At 42.3% G+C, this 22,362-nt stretch overlaps 1 protein-coding gene across 1 annotated transcript; it reads left to right on the top strand.

Annotated features, from left to right (window-relative positions):
- Positions 1-19,135: 19,135 nt before the first annotated feature.
- SSTR1 (somatostatin receptor 1) lies at positions 19,136-20,320 on the top strand (the record flags this gene model as incomplete). Its single annotated transcript, XM_082317103.1, has 1 exon — positions 19,136-20,320. One exon carries the CDS (start codon positions 19,136-19,138, stop codon positions 20,318-20,320), a length of 1,185 nt encoding a protein of 394 aa, XP_082173229.1.
- Positions 20,321-22,362: the final 2,042 nt, after the last annotated feature.

Genomic DNA, 22,362 nt, shown 5'->3' with positions numbered 1-22,362 from the left:
CAGCATGTAATACAGAAAAAAATGAGAACTTTTCCTTTTTCCGGCCACTTCAGTGAAAATACTGTGTCTGTCCATCAGGTATGCCAGTACACATAAACAAGGCTTGTAATCTCAGGTTTTGGGAGAGCTGAGCTCTTCTACTCCATGCTCTGTGCCTGCCTACAGATGGCCTAATGTTTTACAGAAACATGGGGAAAAAATCTTAGAATGCATGTAGACTGTCATGGAGGCAAAAATATAATTTCTGGTCTTTGCCTAGAGGGACTTGGTGCAAGTTAAGCTTTTCAGGGTATTTAAAAAATACATTTAACTTCTTATTTCATTGACAAGTCATAAAGGTCACTTGAATAATCATGCAGTGCTTAACTACCCTAACTGCCCTCCCATTGATAACACAATATTAGAATATAGTCACTCTTTATCAACATTAAAGCATGCTCTCTTTTATAATTATTATTTGTAATTAAGGATTTGTTGAAACACTTATAAGGGCATGCTGACAGCAGTTGACTTGGTAGCAAACCTGAAATTGGCCATAATTGCTATAATAAATCAATTTCACCAGGATTATTGCTACTGTAAAACTAATAGTGTGTAAGGCTAGTATGTGATTAAAGAAGGCTCTCTTCTTAGAGATCTTAGCAACTAGGAATTTAGAATGTAAAACTAAATTCCTAATGTAAAATGTAAAACTAACTAACTGAGCTGCTGACAAAAAATGAGGCTGAAACTCTCCCAAAGTGTCAACAATCAGGGAACAAATGAAGGTGGATAAAAGGAAAGCTTGATCAAATTTTGAGGCTGACAAGAAAACACGAAACAGCATGCATACTACCACACAAGCTGGCAACCCGAATGCCCAAAGCAGTCTTGGTGTCATTAAGCTCCCTGCCCTTGCAGCGCCGTGGGAGTTGTGTTTTCATGTCATTAATGGAAGAACAAGGGAGACGTCTGGAATGATACCACAATGAAACAATACACATGTCCCTTTCAGCTGGTCTAACTGAAACACTTCATTAAAACAAATGTCAGGATCAATCAGTGCAGTAGTCAAACTGTAGCTTCAAATTTCTGTTTGTTCCAAACAAGATTTTTCAGCACTATATCCATAGTTAGGGCCAGGACAGTCATGGCTTCTGCTCACTAAAGTATCTGTAGAACTTTTCGTCAGTTTTGGTCATGAGCGGATCCACATTACCCTGGCCTTCAAGGAACCAGTCTCAAAAAATGAAGGATGGCTGTTCTCAGACCAGTTTTGTCATGTTCCTTGCTTGTATCCTGACTCTAAATGGGGAAAATACACGAGTAATTTCTCTTTTGGACTATATTCTTTTTCACATTGCCCAAGCAGCACTGGATGCCGAGGACTTTCCTGTAGCGTAGAGATTTCTGAATATATCAGAAGGATGAGTGATGAACCAAAGTGACAGCTTCCGTAACAACTTATGCTACATGTTTCACAGACTTGCTTTTTCCCCATCCCTTAGAATACAGAGTACACTCCAATGCATTATCAGCTTATAAAGCAGAGGGGGGAAAGCCTTTTGGGGTATATTTCTTGGTCTCTAAAAACCAGTAAATCTTCCTGCATCCATGTACACGCTCAGAAAATCTAGAAGTTCACCAAGGCAGGAGTTAAAAATGTTAAGTAAAGTAAAAAATTTAAAAGTTTTTAAAAAGTTAAAAAGTTAAAAATTCCATTTCCTATGTCTATCTTTAAATACTTCGAAGGTACTCACACATTGGTTTGTAGTCTTTGTGGTTTATTCGTCTTAAATAGACTAACTAGCTCTTAGTAAAGATGAAATTCTTTTGAGTAAGCCTTTCAGACAAGTACAACAGGAAAATATTAACATGGTTTTATACCTACATGTGAATGCAAACCACACTTAGGAGGATTATTTACTGCTTTTCTTCTGAGAAAGAAAATAAATTCCTGCAGACTATAAAATCATAAAAGTAAAATCAATGCTAAAATTAGGGACCGAATATATAAGAAATATGCATAGAGCAAAAATTACTCACTACTACAGTGTTCAGCTGATTCATAACTAACTTCATTAAACTGCAAGGTAGAAAGGAGAAAGAAGGTCAATGGCTATTGCTGCAAAATCCATTTCCCTTTTACTTTATTCATAACTTTTTGAAGAATAACTCTTTATATCCTTAGCTGTTACTACAGCACATATCCTTCTATCTCACCAGCTCCTGGTTCTATGTATCCTAAAATGCTGCCACTGAGAGCTTACCATCCAGTCCATCTCAAAATAAGGTCCACAAATAACAAGACTGCAGGACTAAAACCGCACAAATGCAAAGAATACGTTGGAGTTTTAACTAAAAATTTGACAGAAACTGCAGATGAAATCCTCTTGTCATTCTTGAGACAGGATAGCAAGAAATGTTGTGGCAGCTACCTCCACCTTGTTTTCTTGAAGGAATGGCAATGGAAGGAAATGATGGAAAGCTTGCAGCTCACTGGGAAGCTCGTGTGACTTATGACTGCTGAAAGGTGCTGAGCAGGAAACTTGGACCCTGGCAGAAGAGAGCCTGGGTGTATTCACTGGGTCTCTGCATAGCTGCAGAAAGAAATATGAGCTTTAATTAACCAGACCTGGAACAAAGAACTGCATATTTTAGTAACTCTTCAGCCCTGTAATCTTAGCAGAGTACACAAAAATTAGGACCAAACTGTGGAGCTTAGATAGGCCTGTCAAGTTTCAGATGCCTGATGAGAATTTTATCCATTAAGATGTCAAGTACTGACTTACCTCTGGTGTCAATCACTATTTGGCAGGAATCTGACTCATTAATCAATACATAGCTCACAGTGATGATACTGAAGACAGTTATTCCTCCACAGATCTGTATGGCTTAAAATAATGATGCTGCATCTTTAAGACTGGTGTTCTATTCCTAAAAATAGAATCCAAATGACACAGGTTTCAGGCAAAATTTTTGGCAAATTGGCTGTTAACAGCTTATGATAAATTAAAAGATGAGACAGGTTTCTGTAACAGTTTCCTGGATCTACTTTATATCTATTTTGTGGAAGGGTTTTTATTTTAAGATGATAAGACAAAAGCTTTAAAATTATCATATCATATAAATGTTAGCAGTCTCCAAAATCATCTTGTTTGTTTTTCTCTCCACATCAGAAAATGAGTCTGATAATGCTTTGACTGAAGTCAGTAGAATTGTTCCTATTCAATTACAGCCTAAACCTGCAATGGGATTTGCTAATGAGCATAATGTCAAAGCCAGTGCAAGTGGTAACCAAAAGGTTTTTATGATGCACAGTCAATAATGAACATTTTCCTTTAGTTTTTCTGGAAGGCCTAATTTCAGAATCAGGGGAATATTCAATGTCAAATACCTATTTCAAAAGGGCCAATTCTGCAACCAATACTGAAACTAAACATTCAAAATCTGTTTCAGACCACCTTCTGTGGCATTAGGTGATACCTGAAGTGCATGAAGATGGCAGCATCAGAGCTGATATGAGTAAGAGGCATCAATGACAGAAGGAAACAGATAAAGAGCATTCAGAAGGAAAACTGCCAAGCAAAGCCTTCAGAAAATCCTCCCCTCTCTGTTCTTCTGTAGTTAGTATTAAACAAAATCCTCCACTGGCTGATCAACTCAAAATCATAAGTCTGAAAATAATTCTGGCTATCCCACAGCATTATAATGGTCCTGAGATGAATTTTGCATCTTTAATCCACCATGACTACCAAGGAGAAAAATCCCAGAACTTTTCTGTCCATCAGGCCACCAGGATCCTGCCCATCGTTAGCTGAAACTGTTCCAGAAATGAATGTCAAGATACAAATGGGAAGGAACCGCACTCACAGTTGTTTTTTTCACCACTGTTAATGGTATAGTCTAGTTAAGAATTATCTCCACATATTTTTCCCATATTTACAGATAGCTGTTCAGTTTATGGAAGCTAGAAGAACTGTAATGTACCGTACAACATCTATATTCTTTCTAATCTAATTAGAAACCCATCTTTATAGTCATGGTTTTATTATCTGATAATCATGTACTAGCACAATGTGATGTGTTTATTTCCATCAGCACAGGGAATGCTGAGTTATTTGTTCATCCTCCACAGTCTCCCCCAAATAAATTACTGGTTTCACTTAATTCAGTGGAAGTTTTACCACAGCTGAACCAGCATATCATACATCCTATCTTGACTACTTTAAAATAATTTACATCTTTTAGTCAGTCTAGGTTTTATAAGAGAAAAAAGTAACCACATCTAGATTTATTCCCCTCCTCTTGCATGGGAGACCTTGTGGGAAGCCTGAAAAAATGCAAAACAAAACAGTAAGTATGATCCGGATATGACTGGTACGCCTGTTTGCATTTTAAAAACCAGAGCTGTCTGACACAGCAGGCATGCCCACAGCTTAGGCACCTAACTCAGTGGGAATTAGGTGTCTAAATGACCCCCGGGGCTCAGCTCTCAGACACTGCAGTAACGGTTGCCATTATCCATTCAGAGCGCGAAATATTAGATTACATAGGCTATTCCTAAGACTGCTGATACACTGCACAGTTCTTAATTTTCTCAGTTATTCTTGTGTTTGATCTCAGAAGCAGCAGTAACAGAGGCATTTGGGGGAAATGAGGGCATAGCATCCTATGGACAAGCAGGTTTCCAAGGATGAGAAACATGTTCAATATATGCTTTGACCTATAACCCATTAGGTCCAACAGTACAAACCCCACAAACTGCTTGGCATGAAAAATGGAATGGTGCAAAATAATGGGGAAGAGATGCATAGAGTGACAGCAAAACAGGAAAACAGATAAAAATGAAAGAAGCTAAATCTGGATGGGGGTGTAAAAAATTTGTTTCTCAGCACACACTATTTGAAAAGTTGAGGGAAACAGAGAGGGTCTCCCATCCCTTGATTACACGCTAACAAACTTCCTGCTCAAAGTAGTGTTCTGTATATATGAAAAACAGGGATCGCCCTTTAACATCCGTTCATCGTGGTGAGGGAAGTGGTGCGTGAAATACCATAACAAAGCTCTCAGGGTGTGCCTAAATCAGTGGTTTTCAAGTATATCTCCTAATATCACTATTTAGTCCTCTTTGATTAACATTGTGGAGTGGCGTCTGAGTGCAGAAACTGAGTATGTGCTCCAGGAGCACACCTAGGGTACTGCCACCATAAACAGGCGCTGTATCCATGGACCAGATTTGTGCGAGTCCAAAATTTAAAATAACCCACAATGTGAGATCCAGACCTCAGCACTAACTCTTTTACTCTACATATCTACTCTTACTGGTCTGCACTACTTGCAAATGTAAACTTGGTCTCAGTTATCACTTTTTGCAAGTGTTAGCAAATCTGATAACGTGAAAGAGGCTACTAAAGTGGTTCTGGCTTCAGCCAACAAGAGGAGATGAGAGAAGGGGGAGTGAGAAAAAAGAGGGAGGGAGAGACAAGGGCAGAGGCAGAAGGAGTCCTACCAGCATGGCTCACAAAAAGACTGGCAGAGTGGTGATCTGAAGCTCTCAGAAAAGTTGGGGGAAACAGACTGGAAAGATGCAGGCTTTCTCCAACTACCAAAGGACAAGCTCTGAAAGGAGCCAAAAAGTATGTGAATCATTATTAATATAGGAAGGCAAACATGGATGCTGCCTATAACATTTATTTTCTTTGCATGCACTCTTGTTAATTCAAGAGCTCAAGTCTGAACGTCTTTTAACCAAATGCATATACTTAAAACCTCACTTCTTTCCTGTATTTCATTCATATATTATCACACTCAGCTTGCATTCTGAGATGATGGGATGACATGAGGTACATTATTGACTGTGACACAGAGATGAAACAACCATTTACCATCCCTGCCTGCTTCATGACCTTCACCTAGTCATCTTCTCCTTCAGATAGTTCTGAATATTGCAAAATGCCTTTCCTGTCTGAAAATTACAGCAACTGGATAAATAAGATTGTAGATAGTAGATAGCATGAAAGAAGCAAAAAACAATTTGTATTTGTGTCAAAAGAAGATGATATGCATAGGTGAGAAATTAAAAACAAGTAGTTTGGGTTTTAAACAGAAGTGAAAATAAAATTATGGATAGAGATGGACACTTACCTTGGGAAAATTGCCTGTGGAAATGACTAATAGTACCTTCACTCAAGACATGCAGATGCGTTTTCAGCCTAGATGAAGATTCCCTTTGACCCCTGCCCACCCCTGTCTATGAGGCAGTGATGTCAATGTATGTGTTACATACCATGATATACTTTGTTGTTTCACACTCCACAGACTCCAGGTGGTCTTTCAGTAGAGGAAGAATCAATGAAGATGTTGAATTACTGCAGAGTTTGGTCCTGGAGCATCTCCATGGGGCCAGGTTTCAACTTAGAAGAGAGGCATCACCTGAAATATTTTTATTGTTGCTGTTATTTGGAATGTTCTGTTTGTTTGTTAGAAGGTGGAATTTTTCCTAAAATACTGAGCATAGGTGACTATTGCAATACATCTATCTTACAACTGTATTTACTTAGCTGTAACTTTTTATTCTGCAACTGCATTTTAAGCTATTAAGCCCTATTTTTAAAATCAAAACCAAAAAAAACCCCAAAACCTGGCCTTTGACGTTTTTCTGGTCATTTAGAAAATTAAACAAAAGTCCTTCAAGTTCATAAAATATGCAAGATAAAACTGCAAAAAATCTTTGATCGTGTCAGACTGGAAGGGATTGCCTTCTGGTTTACTGCATGATATACCACCAGGGACTGCATCGAATATCTTAATTGGAGTGGGACTTGGAAGTGGAGATTTTCTGTCGCATCACAGCATTTTCTCAAGCATACTTTCTAGCACTTTGCTCAATACAGCATATACATACTAGCACATTACATATATGTTGACACAATTTCCTAATTTTTGCAAGCTACATAACTTTCAGAATCCCTTAATGAGAAGCATTTGCATAACTAAATAGAAGAACTACAAAAGAAGAGATTTTGTTCCAGTGAGATTGAATGCTGAAGGAAGATAAATTATTAAATACAAAATTCAGCACCACACTCGGCGTAGCTTTCTGGTGTAAGAGCTCAGTGAGAAGTTTCTGCAATAAAAAAATGAACTTTTTTCATCATATGCACTTTTAATCATATTCAGAGGCTGATGATCTTTGATGTTTTACTAAACTTCAGTATCTTAGGCTAATTTAGAAAAATGCGGATATTTTAAAAACATTCATTAAGTACTGCATCTTGCTTCTATTTCATCCTAAAGGAGCAGAAACTGAAGTTCTCCATTAAAAAAATTATCACCATGAACTTATCTTCAGGTTTCAAAGAAGAACAAAAATCATAAGGAAATTTAAGAACGAGTACACAGTAAGATATCACATTTTGAGTTTTGCTGGAGTGGGAATTGCAGGTTTGCCCTTCAGTATGAAGTCAGTGGCAGTATTTACAAATCTTGTATCTGCAGGTCATCCTCAATGAATGGAAAATTCTGTTTCTACAGTTTTAGAGCCTGTGAGGTAATTTTCCTCAGTATTTTCCCTATGAAAACACGACAGCACACCCTGTTTTAAGAAACATATTTGGATATGCTGACAATTATGTATTCATCATTGATTTTCCAGTATTTCACACCATAAGTGGTTATTTGTGTATTATGTTTAAGATCATAATGGCATCTTTTTATATTCCTTTTGTAGTAGCATTGGTGCCTACTCAAAGTACAGAACGTCAGAATACCAAAGATAACTGATAATAAAAGAAAAATCTGAAATATTTTCAGTGACTGTTAGATGTACAAAAGAGCGTGCCCCAAATGCTGAACTGTCTTCAGAGATGTACAAGTATCATAGATAATCAAAGCTAACTCTAGGATTATGCTTTTCTTCAGTCAATCTTGTGCAGGTGGACTTGAACTTCAAACAACACAAACTAGACCTGTGCTGTCACTGTATGACATGTACTGCTACTTCAGTTGTTAGTAGCCATATATCCCTTTAATTGTGTATTATCATTTCCACAATAAAAATAGCTTCCCATTGCTCCCAAGTAAAAAGAAACAATTACACACCAGATTATGATGAGACATCAATTTTTAACAAGATTTACTGTGAATTAAATGATTGTTTGCTATACAAATATGTTTCAGAAGGCTGAGAAGTTATCTATCAGGAAGATCTATATCATTTATTCATACAACCTTTAAATGAAAACTCACACACTGAGAACTATTTCCACAAGCTAGATGAAATAAGTAATAGAATTTAACAGGGTATCATACAACAGCTATGGTTATCCTATAAATTTACTTTAGTTTCTGCAATCATAGCAATATTTCCTGATTTGTTTAAAGTTATTTGCATGCAAACAGCACCTCACCTTCTCCCCAGCCCACCTCATTCATAACTGATCACCCCTCTCATTTTGCTCATACATTTAGTGCAATATTTATTCTCTGACTGTATCCAGGCCTGCCAAAATAAATGCTTAGCACTGGCAAACAGTATCCAACCAGCATACATTTAAACGTAAAAATTACTGTAAAGAGGCTGGCCAAGACTAGTAACTGAGCTATTTCAAAACTAGGCTGGACGAAGCACCAGAGAACAGTATCTTCTGTAGGGAAGTACTTCACTACAAGACAAGAAGCAGAAGAGCTAACAACAGAGTTTTGCCCATTTACCCATAAGTAATTTGAGACATTTTATTCTGCATAGCTACAGAAAGTTCCTCACCTCTTTCCTCAACTAGCTTTTGCGATAATTATTTGCAATTACTTGTGCTTACTGACAGACACAATCCAACACAATGAAAGTCATAAATATCACAGGAGCTTTTGTTTAAATCAGTTGTGAAATAGTTCAAGGAGCTTCAATCATCAAATTATTGGGAAAGTTCACTTTTACAGACATTTTTCAAGCCCAAAATTTTTCAATGGATTTGCATGTTCTTTGAAAGCGCATTTCCATCTCTGCTCGAATGATGAATAATTCCCATTATTCTTGTAACTTATATGAATACAGCTATTTTAAGCGGTGCTTCAAAACAGAGAGTTTATAGTGAGTCACTTGTATCACATGAAACAATTCCAAGACCCCAAAGATTACCCAGCAGGGAATCAGTAAAATTATAGCAACACTTAGAAAGAAGCAAGAACAAGCAGAGTATTACAAATTGTATAGAATTGTCCACAGAATTAAAACGGTGGTTATACAACATACTTGGCATGGGGATTATAACACGGATTTGTGAATAAATTGCAAACCTGTCCCATCAAAAGGGCTTTCTGACATTTCCATTTGACAATGACAATTTTAATGAGGTTTCATTTACTTTCATTTCTTTATTATCTCTTACAGTGAAAAGATAATAGGTAAAAGCAACTCTATTCTACAGGTGAAATAAGAGAAGCATGCAAAATTTTCTTCAGGGGCAATGGATGAAGCTGCTCTCGGTTTCAACAGAGTTTTGCCCATTTACCCATAATTTGAGACATTTTATCCTGCACAGCCACACAAAATAAAGGAAACTGCTGTAAACAACACCACAACTTTTCACCATGTGAAATGTCTTTTGAAATTATCTTTGTGTCAAGCCTAACTAAATTGTTTCCATTTTTTTGTTTAAATACAGTGATACCTATTAAGCATCTTGAAGTGCTGCAATTTTATGGGGGCTAAATGTAAAGATAATAAATGAAATTCTCTCAAATTCCTGTGGAAGCTTCATGACCATTTCTCTGAAGAATATACTGTTTCCCTATAAAACAAATCTCCATGCTCAGAGCTGCATAGAACGGTTTTGGCTGAAATCAAGATGTAGGTGCAAACTGCAAAGCAGTAGCTATTTTATTGTTTTATGAAGTGCTTTAGGCTAGCTAGGCTTCTACATGTTACCCAAAAAATGTAACTCGATCCTAATTTTCTCCTCAAGATATATGTCTAAAATTATACAGTCTTGCCAAGGAGACATAATTACAGATGAAATCAGTTCTGACACCAGTGTTGTAATCTGAACTCTGGATGTTTTCAGACACCAGAGATATCCATAGGTATCAAATCACAACTCCACGCTTCTTTCCCTTTGAGGAAATACACTGGGGTCCCGTCTGTTCAGTTACACTGTAGGAATGACTAGCAACTGAGTCACAAATATTCTGTCCCATGATGGAATACATACCACTGTGAAACCTCAGAGGCAAAGCTCAGCTAACATAATGATCCACGGTCAGCAAAGTCAATAGAAATATGGCAATTTTCACTACATTAAGACATTCTCCCTTGGAAGATACCCCTACTTCCAAATAAGAAATAAAGCATGCAATTTTCCTGCTATGAGTATTTGTTTGGTTTACACCCTTCAAAGTGGTAAGACTAGTTGCTTTGCTTTTTTAAAACACCAGGTTTTTCTATTGGAATATGCATTATGGCACAGAACAAAGTAGTATTATTTGGGGAGCATGACTTCTCAGATATTATTTATCCAGATAAAACAACATATACAACTCCCTCGTTCTTTTCAAATATTCAAGTTAATCAAGCAGTAACTCTCTGCCCTGCTCCAGGCAGGTTTTGACTAGGCGTGATGAAAATCTGCTAAATACAGTTTGTCCTTGGTTATGTTTACAGCCTAAACATACTCAGTAGCATTTCAGCTGCACCTACTGCTGATAGCACTTGTCACCAAGTAACTTTTCAAAGGCAGGCAAGGATTGAAAACCAAGGTTCCAACCACGGATACATCGATACAAACATGGTTAATTACAAGTCAATAGAATTATTCGGATTTGGAAAAGTGTGTCTGAGATCAGAATCTGGCACTATGTCTCATCTCGTTCACTGGGGCAGCAACCTTGCTCTTCAGAGCTTGGGGAGGGTGCTGTCAGCACGTGTGTTCAGCCCTCAGCTTTCCTGAAAAAAAAAATAATGGCACAGAGCAGTTTGTTGTATGACTCTGCCAGATAATTGATTTCAGTAATGGTACTCTGTGTCAGTTATTAACTACTACAGTAGAAAATGTGATGAAGTGGGAAGAATTGCGATGTAACTCAGCTTTTGTCAACCATCTGATTTTAATATTTTCAGCAGCTAAGTCTGAAATAAATGCATCTGGATCAAGAGACAAAGAATCATTTATGTGTTCACTAAGCAACAGCTTGACTCTTTCTCTGATGAATGTGATTTAAAACATCTGTTTTTACAGAATAGATGTTAATTTCTCAATTAATTGTAAAGTTCAAATGACAAAATTTTCCTTCTAGGAGAAAATGCTTTCTAACATACCATTATAATGAATCATTTCCATCTGTCTATTTGCACTGCATTTTCAACCATAACTAAAATTGATGTAAAGTTTAGGCTCTCTGCTAAAAGTAAAATGATAACCAGAATCATGACATCTAAGATATAATAGCTGTATTAAAAGGGAAACATTTAAAAATATGTTGACATTCTAATGAAAAGTTAAAATCTCTGCTGACTCAGCACATCCAGTGATATCAGTCATAAAGCAAGAAGAAAATTTACATCTGAGTGGTTTAAGTGGCCTGAAATTTTCTATCATCTTAATCAAAAGGTCATGAAAAATGTATGACTTCCAAAAATATGCAATTGAAATGGGTACTGAATGATTTTTGACAAAACTATAACAGATTACAATTCAACTGATTATCCAAACTATATACTATTTTGCTATTTTGTAGAAATAAATCATAGAATCATAGAATCATAGACTCATAGAATGGTTTGGGTTGGAACGGACCTTAAAGATCATGAGTTCCAACCCCCATACCGTGGGCAGAGACACTTTTCACTAGACCAGGTTGCTCAAAGCCCCATCCAACCTGGCCTTGAACACTGCCAGGGATGGGGCATCCACAGCTTCTCTGGGCAACCTGTTCCAGGGCCTCACCACCCTCACAGTGAAGAATTTCTTCCTTACAGCTAATCTAAATCTACCCTCTTTCAGTTTAAAGCCATTACCCCTTGTCCTATCACTACATGCCCTTGTAAAAAGTCCCTCTCCAGCTTTCTTGCAGGCCCCCTTCAGGTACTGGCAGGCTGCTATAAGGTCTCCCCAGAGCCTTCTCTTCTCCAGGCTGAACAACCCCAACTCTCTCAGCCTGTCTTCATAGGAGAGGTGCTCCAGCCCTCTGATCAACTTCACGGCCCTCCTCTGGACTCGCTCCAACAGGTCCATGTGCTTCTTATGCTGGGGGCCCCAGAGCTGAACGCAGTACTCCAGGTGGGGTCTCACAAGAGTGGAGTAGAGGGGGAGAATCACCTCCCTTGACCTGCTGGTCATGTTTCTTTTGATGCAGCCCAGGATACCGTTGGCTTTCTGGGCTGCAAGCACACATTGCTGGGTCATGTTGAGCTTCTCATTAACCAACAGCCCCAGGTCCTGCTCCTCAGGGCTGGTCTCAATCCATTCTCTGCCCAGGCTGTATTTGTTCTTGGGATTGCCCCGACCTGTGTGCAGGACCTCTCACTAGGCCTTGTTGAACTTCATGAAGTTTGCACAGGCCCACTTCTCCAGCCTGTCAAGGTCCCTCTGGAAGGCACCCCTTCCCTCCAGTGTGTGGACTGCACCACTCAGCTTGGTGTCGTCAGCAAACTTGCTGAGGGTGCACTCAATCCCACTGCCCATGTTGCCTACAAAGATGTTAAACAGCACCGGTCCCAGTACTGACCCCTAAGGAACTCCACTCGTCACTGGTCTCCACTTGGCCATCGAGCCATTGACCTCAACACTTTTGAGTGCGACCATCCAATTCCTTATTCACCAAGTAGGTCCATCCATCAAATCCATGTCTCTCCAATTTAGAGACAAGGATGTCATGCAGAACAGCGTCAAATGGTTTGCATGAGTCCAGGTGGATGACGTCAGTTGCTCTTCCCTTATCCAGCAACACTGTAACCCCGATGTTGAAGTCCACCAAATTTGTCAGGCATGATTTGCCCTTAGTGAAGCTATGTTGGCTGTCACCAATCACCTCCTTATTTTCCATGTGCATTAGCGTAGTTTCCAGGAGGATCTGCTCCATGATCTTACCAGGCACAGAGGTGAGACTGACTGGCCTGTAGCTCCCCAAGTCTTCCTTTTTTCCCTTTTTAAAAATGGGGGTTATGTTTCCCTTTGTCCAATCAGTGGGAACTTCACTGGACTGTCATGACTTCTCAAATATGATGGATAGTGGCTTAGCAACTTCATCCGCCAGTTCCCTCAGAACTCGTGGATGCATCTCATCAGGTCCCATGGACTAGTGCACCTTCAGGTTCCTTAAATGGTCTCGAATCTGATCTCCTACAGTGGACAGTTCTTCATTCTCCCAGTCCCTGCCTTTGCCTTCTGCGACTTGGGCGGTGTGGCTTGAGCACTTGCCGGTGAAGACTGAGGTAAAAAAGTCATTTAGTACCTCAGCCTTCTCCATATCCCGGGTAAACAAGTCTCCCGTTTCCTTCTGGAGAGGGGACACATTTTCCTTAATCTTCCTTTTATCATCGATGTACCTATAGAAGTTTTTCTTGTTTCCCTAGACATCCCTGGCCAGATTTAATTCTATCAGGGCTTTAGTTTTCCTAGCCTGCTCCCTGGCTGCTCGGACAATTTCTCTGTATTCCTCCCAGGCTACCTGTCCTTGCTTCCACCCTCTGTAGGCTTCCTTTTTGTGTTTGACTTTGTCCAGGAGCTCCTTGTTCATCCATGCAAATGGTTGTAAAAGAGCGTTCATTCATTAATTTCTCAGCAAGATTTATGAAACGTTTGGTTTGAATGGTGCACAGGGTGTCTACAGTTTGAATAGGAGACACTTTACTGAATTAGCCAGTGGGACCCCATTGAAATAACTCAGCCTACCAAAACTCTTTTGAATTTGCTGAAGGTTCACATTGTATACAAATTAGAGCAGTTTCATGAGTCACTGCTGTGCTGAAAACTTGAAAGATACTGATAAAAACTATTTATATATTTTCCTGGGTTTAAAATATTTAATAAAGTACCATAGGCTTCCTTTTAAGTGTCTTGACTGTTTCCTTTTTCTTGCCTCAATACTTGAGACACATTGACACTAGGTGAAATGCATCTTGACTGACAGAAAATTTATCATCTGCCTTGTGAGCCACCTGTAGGTTTTTTTTAGGTGGGAGATTTTGAGAGTCAGCCTTGCCCCACCATCAGGAGAAATGTTTGTTAGAAGGCTGTTTCTAATTGCCACTGGCTTTCTTGCCTCAAAAACTTCAGATGGAGTGGACTAGGCTAGCATTTAACTGTGGGAAGAAAATTAAGGATCAAGCTCCCAATATCAGAGTGGGAAGTGTTTCATCAGCTGGAGCTCTGGGATTTGCCTCACATAAGTCTAACCCTAAGATGTGCTTGGGATGGACCTTACCCTGACACCCCAGCCGTGTCCCAGAGGAGAATGTGGACAGGGGAGAAAAAGTTGCGAAGTCTTCTCCTCACCCTTTGTCAGCCTCTCTTAAGACTCAGCTTCCTTGGAGCTCTTGGCTTTGTCTCTCTTCTAACCCTAATCCAAGAGTTAGATAAGAGTAGTCATAGATTGCACCCTATCTGGGGATCCCAGCCTATGGCCCAGAGGAGAAAGTCATTAGGGGATAGCATCTGTGGAGTCTTCCCCTGCCTTATGCGGCTTTTGAACCCTTTTCCAACCCCTTTCAGCTGGAGTTGTAGGCTTTGTCTCTTTCCTGACCTTAAACATAAGCCTAGGCATGGGATGAACTGTACCCTGAGGTGCCTAGCATTGTCCCAGAGGAACGAACAAGTGCTCAGGCATGAGCTCTTTGCACAGCCTCCCCCACCATTGGTCCTCTCCCTTGCATCCCCAGTGCACCTGGAGCTATGGGCTTTGTGTCTCTCCTAACCCTAACTCTAACCCTAGGCATGGGCTGAGCCTTAGTGCTAGACTTCCCAGCATGGCCCAGAAGTAAGAATTTTTGGGATATGATAATTCTTTTTCCGCCCTTCCAGGGGAGACAGGTGTTGCTACAAAAATGGGGTATTGGAAAGTATCTACATGTGTCTTAGGCCAGCCTGCAGACTATTTATTTCGAGAAGGTCAAGCTGCCCTTCCCCATTTTGTGACAGGTGGATTATAAACACAAGTTAAGACCTCTGGCCTACTCTTTACAGGCAAAGTCCTTAGGTGAAAGAACAAACTGTAACAAAAATAAAATGTCTCAGCATGTTCCTAAATTAGAGTTGGTTTATATCAGAATTTCTTCTTTAAAGGATATTTTGATTGTCGGAACTGTCCTTTTTGTTTCATGAGGTTGAAATGGTATTTATAATAGTATTGTATCACTATTGGGATAATAAAATGCATTATTTCTAATCAAGCATTGCTACTTTATCAAGTAGTTGAGGTTAGAAATACATGTATTATTCTCTAATGTGAAGGTAATTTTCTGTACCCGAAGGAAACTTCGATGAAAGGAGGTACAGAAATCCTCAAGCCTTCTAAGTAGGACACATAGCACATGGTACCTCATTATAATTATGCCTATGATGGCATTTTGTTTTTTCTGGGCGTACAGTTCAAGCAGGTATGTGTGTGATGCCTAATGAGGTTAGTACTGTTGCAGGAGTTACAATTTACAGGTAATTTATTTTGAATCATTGCAGTAAGAAAGAACACTATGCCCACATCTATTTCAACAGAAGAGCATTTACTGACCCTTTTGGATGCAGGGCATGGCCAAATGCTAGCATTGCAAAGTAATTAATTAAAATGGGCCAAAGCATGAATAAAATGTCTAAAGTGCCTCCGTGACTGACTGTGTGTTTATATGTATGCAAATGCAATGCAGGGTAATGCAGACAAGAACTGAAATTTTGTGGTGATGACACTACTATTAATAGTTTTAAAACCAATCCTTTTTGCTCCCATGTTCGTAAAGAGCAATCTAAAAGCATTCACATTTCTAGTCATACTATTGTTAAACGCCAATTTACAACAACATGAAAGAAGGAAACCCCTCAATCAATGCTCCATAAGTAAATGCCCCTTAAAACAAATGCTCACATAAACAAAAATTGGATTATATTTGAACTATAGGTTTTCAAGCAGACTAAAGTGCTGCAATCAACCAGATGTTCTTGTGGATGCGTTTGCAGCTATTAACTTATGCTCCTTCTCATATCAGTGACTGAAAGCTGATTCATATTCTCCCAGAATATAAATTTTAAAGAAAATAATTCTCCAGCTGAATTTACATAACTGTAGAGATTCGAGCAGTGTCAGATAGCACACTGCAAGTAAAGATTTTGCATGTTGTAGTTAAATGTAAATCTTTTTATCCCACTGTATACTGGAAGCTCTGATGCTAACACATCAGAATATACAACCTCTAAAACCCCAAATGCAAGGATGAATTTTCTGAGAAAAATTTGTATGTCACCCCCAAGTGCTCTAAAATCTAGCCAAAACACTCATATACAGCAATAGTCCTAAGAATGGTAAGATCATTTGCAAGGGCTGCTCAATAAGTGCATTTCTGTACTAGACCATACGTACAAGAAGTCCTCAAAAGTCACAAAGAGTATCATCCAAATAGAACTTGTGTGCAATTACTAAAAAATGAACAGGGTTATTTCTATATATCATTACATTTACGTGTAGGGGTGTATATACACATATATATGCATTCACAATCTACATTTTAGTCACAGAAGAAAAGGAAACAGCTTGCTTAAGGGTCATGAAATGTATGCATGTGCTAAATGTAATACCTTTGACAAGGTGTCAAAGAGTACACACTGGTCATATTGGAGTGTCTAGGTGTATACTGATTGGAGGTGATGACTGACATGAGGAAAATCATACAGTCAGAGAGGTTACATGTATGTGTTGGAATAGCTGCTGGTGGTGATCAGGGGTGTAAGGATATATACGGCGCTAGAGAGAATAAATTCCTGATAATGGGGTTTAATGCATTGATGGTAATGGTACATGTATCTGCATATTAAAGTGGTGGGTAGTGATAATATGTATAATTGTGGTGGTGGGCAGACAGTGATAACAAGATGTGTGAACTGTAGGAGGTGATGGGCATGCATGGTAAAATGAGTAGGTTGTAAGGATGCATGTGTGATGCTGAGTATAGTGGTGTTGTGGGGAGTGTATAGCAGCATATGCACTGTGGTGATATTTATGCGGTGTGGACCTGCTGTTCTTGACGAAAGTAGGTGGTACTCATAGGCGACAGTTTATGTGAAGAGGCAGGTTGGTGTCCGTACAGGTGTGGCATGCTCACACATACGAGTGGCTACAGCCAACAGAATAAGCAATTACTGAGTATTTTGTATGTATGCCTGTGCTGAGGGAGTGTTCATGCAGTGAGCAAGTGTGAGGGTGTGTGTATCACTGAGTAACCATGTCTGGTTAATACAGAACGGGCAGGTGGTGGTGGTATATGCAAATCGATTAAGTGGTTATGTATAAGTATGTAAGGACAGACTGTAGGCATGGAGCAATAACATATATGGAGATAAGAGACATAATGCTCAGAAGGAGAGGTGAAGGTCCTACATTTAAAAAAAAAAATACAAAAAAGTATGCTTGCCAGGGTATAGAGATGCAGTGCTAGGGCTAGCCACTAGTGTTAATGTATTTGGAACTGGTGGTGCGGATGAGGTGTGTAAGGCAGCAGTGTCTGTCTCGAGATGACAGTATGAGTAGCTATCGGTGTATATGACTGTATTTGTCTAGGATCAGGGTGCACGTACAAAACAGCATGGTTTGGGTCAGTGTGTAGAAGCAGTTTGTGGGTATAGTGTGCAATGTCATTTATGTAGTGATGGCTACATATATGTAGAAGTAACGTATGAATGGAGATGGTGTCAATGGTTTGTGTCACTGTATAGTGCTGAGGAGGGTTTGTGGCCTTACCCTGTGTGGATACAGCCCTATCAGGGATATGCATAGGTTTTAAGTACAATATTAAGAGAGGGGGTTGTAGTGCTGGTGATGTAGCATGTGATGGTTGAGCATGAAGTGATCCTGTGAGTAGAAGTATGCGAGGGGAGAGAAGAGTGGAAAGATGGTGTGTTTGCATAGCAGCATAGCTAGGATGGTCTTGGCACCATCGTGGTGTAAATAGTGATGTCAAGCTGTAGTGTGCAAACTGCTGCCTGCACTCTTGGGTATGTGATGGACAGAGGCAGAGCGTGTGCCGGGGTGTCAGAATGGGACGGGGGGGCATGTTTCAGGACAGAGCATGTGGAGAGAGGCAGGGCTGTCAGTGTGTGATGTCTGGTGGTGGTGGTGGGACAGTACAAGGTGGGGGGCATGGAGCTTGTGGTGGCAGGAGGCATGGGCATTGCTGTTTTCAGGCAGTGCTGTGCACTTCGGGTTGAAGGTTATGTGGTCCGTCGCAGTCAGTGCCATGCCTGGCGCCAGCACCATGGGGTGGGCAATGCGCATGGTGCGGTGACAGGAGAGGCTTAGAGCAGCTGTGTAGGCATGAGGCATGCCTGCTCAGGTAACACTGCTCACCCACCCATGGCCCAGGCTTTTTTCCTAACTGAGAAAGGATGGTGCCTTTGCTTGGGGTGCCCCTGGCCCGGACCCAGATGCCACGGAGGGGGAGCAGCGCAGAATGCAGGGGGAGGAGAGGATGCTGGCTGGGGGGCCCCAGCGCGGGGTGGGAGGGCAGTGCAGGGTGGGGGAAGCAGTACTGGGTGGGGAGAGCAGTGTGGGGTCGGGGAGCACTGCGGGGTGGGGGGGCAGTGGGGACAGCGGGGAGGCTGCACTCCGGCAGCCCCGGAGCTGCCAGAGCTGCGAACAGCCGGAGGGCGGGATGGGAGGCGGGCGGGCGGGGGGGTGGGTTGGGAGGGACACCCACTTACGTCTCCTCCTGCATTTTTTTTTTTTTTCCTTCTCTTTCCCTCCTCCTTTTCGTAGCTGGTGACGCGCCGCTGCCTATTAATCATTCCCCAGCCGGGGAGCAGCAATTCCTGCCGCTCGGAGCGAGCGGCGCCGGCAGCCGCCTGCTTCCCCATGCCCGCGCCGCGGGGCAGCCGCGCCGGGCGCCCCGCCGGGATGCCGAGCCCGGCCAGCGGCAGGCGCCTGCTGCTCTGAGCCGGGGGCGGGGAGCTCCGGGCAGGGGATGCTCCCCGATGGCACCTGCACCAGGCTTCCGGGCGGTGCAGGCAGCGGCAGCGGCAGCGGCAGCGGTGGCGGCGGAGCCGGCAGCGCCTCGGAGGAGGCGGCGGCGGGGGGCATGGACTCGGGCGGCAGGAACTCCTCCGGCGGCCCGAACAGCACCCTGAGTGAGTCTCAGGGCAGCGCCATCCTCATCTCATTCATCTACTCCGTGGTATGCCTGGTGGGGCTGTGCGGCAACTCCATGGTCATCTATGTGATCCTACGCTATGCCAAGATGAAGACGGCCACCAACATCTACATCCTCAACTTGGCCATCGCAGATGAGCTGCTGATGCTTAGCGTCCCCTTTCTGGTCACCTCCACCCTGCTGCACCACTGGCCCTTTGGCTCGCTCCTATGCCGCCTGGTGCTCAGCGTGGATGCCATCAACATGTTCACCAGCATCTACTGCCTGACCGTGCTCAGTGTGGACCGCTACATCGCTGTGGTGCACCCCATCAAGGCGGCTAGGTACCGCCGGCCCACTGTGGCTAAGATGGTCAATCTGGGTGTCTGGGTGCTTTCCATCCTCATCATCCTGCCCATCATCATCTTCTCCAACACAGCAGCCAACAGCGATGGAACGGTGGCTTGCAACATGCTCATGCCAGAGCCCACCCAGAGGTGGCTGGTGGTCTTTGTGGTCTACACCTTTCTGATGGGCTTCTTGCTGCCTGTGGTGGCCATCTGCCTCTGCTACATCCTCATCATTGCCAAGATGCGCATGGTGGCCCTGAAGGCTGGCTGGCAGCAACGCAAACGCTCGGAGCGCAAGATCACCCTCATGGTCATGATGGTGGTGATGGTCTTTGTCATCTGCTGGATGCCCTTCTACATCGTGCAGCTGGTCAATGTCTTTGTAGAGCAGGATGATGCCACCATCAGCCAGCTCTCTGTCATCTTGGGCTATGCCAACAGCTGTGCCAACCCCATCCTCTATGGCTTTCTCTCGGACAACTTCAAGCGGTCCTTCCAGCGGCTGCTCTGCCTCAGTTGGATGGACAATGCTGCAGAGGAACCCATCGACTACTATGCCACTGCCCTCAAGAGCAGGGCATACAGCGTGGAGGACTTTCCCCCAGACAACTTGGAGTCAGGGAGCGTGTACAGGAATGGCACTTGCACCTCCAGGATTACCACCCTCTGAGGAAGCATTCCTGCTCCCCCGCTCCCCTACTGCCCCCAGCAGGAGGGTGAGCGAGGCCAGGGCTGTGGCATGGGGAGGCCGGGAGGGAGGGGGTTTCGGTCCTGCCCACCAACAGCGGTGTTTGGCACAAGAAGGAGCGAAGAAAACCCCACGTCCTCTGTCTGCTACCCCATCCCTGCCCCCGTCTGCCTCCCTTGAGAGCGGGTGCGTTTGCTGATGCTTTGACACCCCCTTAGCAAATTGCCACAATCATGGGTCGACTTAGGGTCTGGCAGCCAGGCTCTGCCACCCCTCTCTGTGTCGGAGGAGTGGCTGTATGGGTCCCGCAGAGACTCTCCCCTCACCTTTTGTACTGGTTGCCCTCTGACTCGGTTGGTGGGACCCCCCAGGCCGCTGAGTCGAGCCTGCCTCAGTCAAGCCCCAGCATTCAGGCTCAGACTCCCCCCCAACTGAAAGCAACCCTGCTCAGCATCTGTCAGTACGCACCTCCCCTTCGGAGAGTAGAAATGCTGGGAAAAGTACCCCCCAACACACACCTTGCCCTCTGCCAGGAAGGAGCAAGTAGCCTCTCTCTTCCCCCCCCCCCCCCCATCCTCCCTGGAATAAAAAAGAAAGCAGGGAGCAAAAAGGCCCAGAGAAAAGAAGCAGCATAGTCATGGAGCTGTCTTTTGCTTTGCAGACACTCCACCTCAATGGGGCTCTGGCTCCCTGTGCTACGCTTGGGGGAAGCAGGGCAGAAAAGGTCTTCAGAAAAAAAAAACGATTATTGCTGTGTTTCAGAGCGGCGCAGCAGGTATGCTGATAACGGGAGATAAACAGTCCTGTGACTCACGGGGAGCAGAGCTCTGAGCCGGGAGCTGGGGGGAGCGCTGAGCTGGGAAATGTTTGAATGTGTCCCTCCATCCAATAAAGTGTGCTAATAATAAAGTTTAAAGGGAGCACTAGACTGTGAAGCTGTTGTCTTGCGCCTGCTCCATCAGCTGTGAAACAGCAGTGAAGGGAGCTGAGACAGTTTTGAATGACCTGGGTGGCCACAAAGTCACTTTAGCCTACATGGAAAAAGAGGGATTAGTTTCAAAATCTCCATCAGGCTCTGAAATAAACACTTGACAAAAAAAGTAGCTGTTTGATAACAGCTATTACCCTAGCTCCAGTTTCTTCTGTTGCACTAAAAAAATAAAATGGGTTTCATATGTTGCCAATGTAATATACTGGCCCAGAGCTTCTTAATGTTTCATTTCTGAGAATTCTTGTTTTTAGTGTGTGCCAGATGTCTTTTTGTTTGATTTTTTATTTGATTCTTGTCACTGTGTTGTGAACGTGTTTCTCTGAAGAAATTTATACTGTGTACTTATGTCTGTGGTGGCTAGTCGCAAGGTTGCATTTAAAATGGGTGATGCCCAAGAAGGCTCCTTTTCAGATAAAAAGGTTGTCACTTTTTCTAACTCTTTCATCTACATTGTCTCCCCCACAAAAATTCTCTCTCTTGAATTTTCTCTCTTCCCCGCTTATGACAGAACAATTTTTGTATAGACGAATGAAGCTTTCTTGTTTGATAAATGACAGCTGATTAAACAAAACCTCCTATCCCTGCTCCCTCTTATCCCAGACGTAAGAATCGGTACAGACCGTGTTGAAATAAGCAGCTATGTTTTTTGCTTTCTACCACCTGTGTTAACAGTGTCACACAGCGGCAGGTGTCCCGGTAGCTGTGACAAATCACTTCTCTAGCACAATACTGTGGTTCTATTAATTATAACTACTGGCAATCTGAAGCAAGAGATTGGGAAAAAATCTCTAGTAGCAGCATACCCGTAGCATTGTACTGGTAGCTACGGTGCTTACGTACAGTGTTAAGCGTAAAGTTGACAATTAAGGCATCTAGCATTTGCGGTGGTGGACTTAATACAGGTTTTTGTTAAATTATACCCTTTAACTTTTCTCAGCAGCAAAAAGCAGGATACTACTTTGTACATTTCTTTCACCAAAAATTTAGGTACTGTTAAATGAATGTATAAATTTAGTATTAAGTTGTCTGATTC

The sequence above is a fragment of the Platalea leucorodia genome (genome assembly GCF_965183815.1).
Source record: "Platalea leucorodia genome assembly, chromosome: 7".
In the NCBI taxonomy this organism is placed as follows: domain Eukaryota; kingdom Metazoa; phylum Chordata; class Aves; order Pelecaniformes; family Threskiornithidae; genus Platalea; species Platalea leucorodia.
Note: the sequence above shows the minus strand (reverse complement) of the source record. Positions and strands in the feature narration are given on the sequence as shown.